Raw genomic sequence first — 5819 nt, forward strand, 5'->3', positions numbered from 1 at the left:
AAGTTGTAATAATAACACTGTAATTGAAAAGATCAACTGCATTTTCGAGAAAAATTTCGTCTGTGGTAGAAATTGAAATATTTTTTTAATTTTCTGTAACACTATTTTTTTCCACACAAAGAACATGTCAATTACATATCGCTCACTCCTTTCAAGAACGTCATAAATCAAAAATCGTCAATTTTCAGCTGTGCATGTTTTCAGAATGCCCAGAAAATGTACTTTGTCCCAGCAAAAGAGGTATATTTTTAACTTAATATTTACCCGCTACAGGGCAGATAGTGTTGTTTTTGCGTTTTGAAGAAAAGGTTTTATTTAATTATTTTTTTTAAAATACTAAATATTTTTCAAATGAAGAAAAAACCTTCAGGTTTTACATAAAAATGTCTGTTGCGCAGTAAAAAGATCAATAAGTGGCTTGATATTTATTTTTAATAAATTGTATTATATTTTTAAACTTTAAAAACGTTCGTTCTCCTGAAAAATCAAGTTTTTTGATTTATGACGTTCTTGAAAGAAGTGAGCGATATGTACGAGTATATGGGTTTCAAAAATTTGAGAAGTATAGTTATCGATCATGGGTAGAATGACGAATTTTAAATTAACCCGAGCACAAAGTGACTATTTAAACCAGCATAAGATAGTTCACAGTTCAAGTACGATGTATGTTCAATCATCAAATGTGGATATTACACGGTGTTTAGTATATGGTGTCGACTAAGACAAGTCGTTAGCTTTTTAAAAAAAAAAAACATATTCGTCTCTTTTTACCTTTTCCTGTCTTTCCTTGCGTGCATACTGACTTCTCCCCACATGTATCCGCCAGCAGAGAATCCGTGTATGACCATCGGATTGAAATGAGAGTTGACTTCTAAAAACCGCAACAAATCGTACGCTACTACCTAAAAAAAAGAAAAGTACACACACACATGTGTCGCCTACTTTAAAAATCCGCCAGATTCAATTTCGATAAAATTTTAATATAAATACACTATCGGAATGCCAATTGTTGGTTTTACTATTTAAAATATTTATGTACTTAAAAACCCTGCTAAAAATACTTTAAAACAGCGTTGTATTTCAAATTCCGCTATATTCATGGAACTTGCCTTCTGACCCATATCGGCCAATCAGAGAGCGGGGATAAGTCAAAAATTAAGATGACGTCATTATCGGTTTGGGTCTCGTGTTTTTTTTAATTCCAAAAAAATGGGAAAATTCTCCATTGCATAATATTTTATCTAAAGATAGAAATTTCTTCGGAACATAAATGTTGCCGGAGAATTTTGTAATTTTTTTGTAAAATCGATTTATATGGATCTGGTGGATTTTGAAAGTAGGCGAGACAGTTCATAAAGGAGTCCTGGTTCAAATATATATTTTTTAATTTTGTTTATATGTAGTGGGGCTTTAATGTAAAATTACCTTTCATAAAAAAAATTGTGAATGCAGAAGTTTACAAAAAAAATCAAAAGAGTATTTATTGCCGTCAATTGAAATGCACTATTCCTATATTAAATTTCAAAGTGCATTTTCCAAGATGGCTGCACCGTGTCGCCGAGCAAAAACCGGTCAAACAAATTTAGTGTGGCGAACGTAGTTGCAAAGAGGAGCATGGTACGACCGAGAAAAACTTGACAAGATCAGGTATGTTAAACATTTGAAATCGGTCAGGTCAGGGGTCGAAATAATCTCAAATCTGACGTAATTTTTTTTTTAATTACCTAACGCCCAAGTGACTCTGAAATCTAGCTACGGCTTATGTAACACCGTTTATCATGTCCCTACTCAGGCTTTAACTTTATTATTTTCATAGCCTATGCCTACTTGTGAGTGGATTTACTCTTTATGTTTAAAGTTACTATAATTTCATGTAAATTATGAGTGAAAATTCTAGGCAAAAACACTCGCGAAATCTGACGTAACGTCGTCATCTTGGTTTTTATAACTCTGTCGCACTGTTTGAAAAAAAATGCATACCTTTGATCCTTTGAGCGGTCGCAGGATATGAAATGTATTGAAATCACAATTCAGTACGTCGTATCCTTGCTCTGTATACATCTGGGCGTATTTAATGACACTTTTTAGCTTGGATCCTATCCACGGAAGCACGATGCAGAGGGGTTTTTCTATCGGATTCACCATTCTATAATAACAGCAAAAACAAGATAACAAAATTTTCAGTGTTTTCAAATATTTGTTCACAGATCTGGATTATCTCCAATTATAGATATTTGTTCACACATACAAATACAAGAGTTTAACTGGTCAAATTATAAGTTAAAATAATAAAAATGAAAATGACATTTTCTAGCGATTCTCATGTCGCTCACTCCTTTCAAGAACGTCATAAATAAAAAATCGACAATTTTCAGTTGTGCGTGTTTTCGGAATGCCCAGAAAATGTACTATATCCCAGCAAAAGAGGCATATTTTGAACTTTATATTTACCCGCTACAGGGCAAAAAGTGTTGTTTTTGCATTTTGAAGAAAAGGTAAGGTTAAATTTTTTTTTAAATTTACAAAAAATTTTTCAAATGGAGAAAAAACCTTCAGGTTTTACCTTAAAAGATATGTTGCACAGTAAAAAGTTCAATTAGTGGCTTGATATTTATTTTTAATACATTGCATTATATTTTTAAACTTTATAAATGATCTCCTAAAAAATCACGTTTTTTTAATTTATGACGTTCTTGAAAGGAGTGAGCGATGTATGTGATTATAATCCAGGATTCAGACCTCACATACAAATATATGAGTTTCTGCTCAATAAAAAAAGCTTACTTATTTATTTTTTTTACAAAAATATTAATAAAATTAGTAAATAACGACTCACCGTGAGTGGTTATATAGTAATTTCATTGACATTTTTGTAAAAAAATAATTAAGTAAAAATGACTAACCACAAAGTAAATGCTTTAAATATTAATAATTTTGAGAATAAAAAAAGCTTCTTCATCTCACCAATAGATATCTCTTGTAAAAGTTCTAGTGATTCTTGTACAATGTTTCAAAATTAAATCATATATATAGAACTTCCAAGAATTTCAGTAGTGTGGTTATCATGGGTAGAATTGGTGAATGTTAGACGTGTGTAAATTGAACACTTAAACCACCCTATGACTGTCGTTAGACCGTAAATGCCAAGACATTCATATTCGTCTTTATCCTTGTTGAGATGTCAAAAAATAATATTGATAACCATAGGTAAAGAAAATTATGTATTGTTTTAAGTCATAGTATTCGACTAAAAACAGGCCGCCACGATGATGATAGTGATGAAATAAATATATATTTTTTTATGAATAATACACAACTTTGATATCATATCAGACCTGTCTAAAAAGAAAAACGTATGGATCCTGCATACTGCCAGTGAATACATATGCACTGGAGACTAGCCCTGACAAAAAAGTAGAGAAGCTCAAATGCACACAGCTATCCATTACAAGACACATCGCTTACTCCTTTCAAGAACGTCATAAAGCAAAAAACTTGATTTATCAGGAGAACGTTTTTAAAGTTTAAAAATATAATACAATGTATTGAAAATAAATATCAAGCCACTTATTTAACTTTTTACTGTGCAACAGATCTTTTAAGGTAAAACCTGAAAGTTTTTTCTCCATTTGAAAAATATTTACTTTATTAAAAAAAAAAAGCAATACATTTTCTTTAAATGCAAAAACAACACATTCTGCCCTGTAGCGGGTAAAAAAGTTAAAAATACGCCACTTTTTCTGGGAAATAGTACATTTTCTGGGCATTCCGAAAACATGCACAACTGAAAATTGTCGATTTTTGATTTATGACGTTCTTGAAAGGAGTGAGCGACATGATTGATTTGAGCCGGAGAGATAATGTAATAAATAAAGAAATCAGTAACAAAACCAAAATAGCTGATTTAAAAAAAAATCGATTTGATATTTAGTTCTTACTTGAGAGTCTTAGGATCAATCCTCAAATCGAGACCATCGTCTTGACTGATGTAATACATGTTGGAAGTGAGGTTTTTTACGCTCAGACATCTTACTTGAATATTGTAATAGGTGCCACATCCTGACAACATTGGTGAAGCATTGCACTGGAACAAAAGTATAAATTAAATCATCAAAAATAATTTTATAACGTATTTATTCTATCTGTACCCAGCCACATACTTCTGTGGTTCTGTCTGGTTAAATATAAAAGAAATAAAACAAAAAGCATACACTTCTAATGGGCTCAATTCCATAATTCTTTTCAATAAGATTTTACAACACTTTTTACGCAAATCCAACAACAAAAAGTTTTGTTTCAATTAATCTGTTCGATACTGTATAACATATATAAAAGATTTGTTTAGGTTTGAATTTCTAGTAAATAAATTTAATTGTAATATTCTTTGACCATATGTATTATCTTAATAAATGATATTTTTTTTATTGTTTCGGCATTAACTTTGTGGTAAGACATGTTACAATGATTAAAGAAAACACTTCGTTTTTTACCACTTGAGTTTTATTATAGACTATATGTTTCAGAAGTTAAACTTCCATCATTCAGGTCTGTATAATAACTACTATACAGACTAGTTATACTATAGTTATTATACAGACCTGAATTGTGGAATTTTAACTTCTGAAACATGTAGTCTATAATAAAACTCAATTGGTAAAAAACGAAGTGTTTTCTGTAATCATTAATAAATTATATTTAAACTTTAAAAAAAAACCCCGAAAGTCTCAGTAAATCAGCTAATAACATTAAGCTTTGTTACATTAAAATTGTAAATAAATGCATTGTTTGATTTTTAGTAGGTACTTACATTTCTAAATACGGTGATACAATTTCTCAATGAAGAAAATCCGATCCTTGATGTACTGTGAATAATTGAAGTTATTACGGCCATTTTCACAGTAGACATCGTTACGCTTCTGCCTTTATGCTGCAACAACAAAAAACCATATTTCCTTTATTCTTCTTCTTCTTCTATGCGTATTATGACGTCGACTATCACTTAAATGATTTATTTTATTTTATTTATTTCTAAATATTCAAGTACATATAATTAATCTGTATTTTAGCTCTTTAGGCATAGCCTGTGTTGAGCCAAAATACTTACAAGCTAAAGTTTAATTTCCTTTATACAATTTTAAAACAATACACTTGTATAATTTATATTTGAAGCACTAACTTATTAAAATGTAACTTTGTTTTAAAATCACTTTAAATAATTTATTTTAATTTAATTATAATGTCTACCGGTTAGCTTCGAAACCGGTAGACATTATAATTAAGTTATATTAAATTATTTATAGTGATTTTAAAACAAAGTTGCATTTTAATTATAAAATACGATTGTCCCTGTCTTGGGCAGTTCTATTAAGCGATGATTTCATTTTATTGAGTTTTTACCAAAAAATATTTATTCGTTACTGCCATATCGCTCACTGCTTTCAACAACGTCATATATCAAAAATCGTAAATTTTTACTGTGCATGTTTTCGGAATTTCCATAAAATGTACTATATTCCAGCAAAATAGGCATATTTTTAACTTAACATTTACAATTTAAAATGTTTTTTTTTGCATTTTGAAGAAAAGGTATTGTTTAATATTTTTTTTAAATATACTAAATATTTTTCAAATTGAGAAAAAAACATTCAGGTTTTACCTAAAAAGATCTGTTGCACAGTAAAAAGTTCAATTAGTGGCTTTATATTTATTTAGAATACATTTAGTTTATTTATTTAGAATGTATTTACGGGTCTTACGGGTGGTTTAAGTGTTCAATTTACACACGTGTAACATTCACCAATTCTACCCATGATTGACAA

The 5819-nt window shown here is 29.8% G+C and overlaps 1 protein-coding gene across 1 annotated transcript; it reads right to left on the reverse strand.

Moving 5' to 3' along the window:
• Positions 1 to 767: 767 nt before the first annotated feature.
• On the reverse strand, positions 768 to 4891 carry LOC148312700 (transmembrane protein 53-like). The gene is made up of 4 exons (XM_088274800.1): positions 4886 to 4891; positions 3939 to 4084; positions 1981 to 2146; positions 768 to 902 (listed from the first exon to the last, which is right to left on the reverse strand). Exons 1-4 carry the CDS (start codon positions 4889 to 4891, stop codon positions 768 to 770), a joined length of 453 nt encoding a protein of 150 aa, XP_088130926.1.
• Positions 4892 to 5819: the final 928 nt, after the last annotated feature.

The sequence above is a fragment of the Brachycentrus maculatus genome, unplaced genomic scaffold (assembly GCF_059751285.1).
Source record: "Brachycentrus maculatus isolate JH-2025_06_01 unplaced genomic scaffold, ASM5975128v1 h1tg000035l, whole genome shotgun sequence".
Classification (NCBI taxonomy): Eukaryota; Metazoa; Arthropoda; class Insecta; order Trichoptera; family Brachycentridae; genus Brachycentrus; species Brachycentrus maculatus.

Coding starts and splice junctions, on each gene's coding strand:
- LOC148312700 (XM_088274800.1), bottom strand. Junction 2,147..3,938: donor ATTGATCCTAAGACTCTCAA/GTAAGAACTAAA, acceptor CTGTTATTATAG/AATGGTGAATCCGATAGAAA. Junction 903..1,980: donor GACCGCTCAAAGGATCAAAG/GTATGCATTTTT, acceptor TCTTTTTTTTAG/GTAGTAGCGTACGATTTGTT.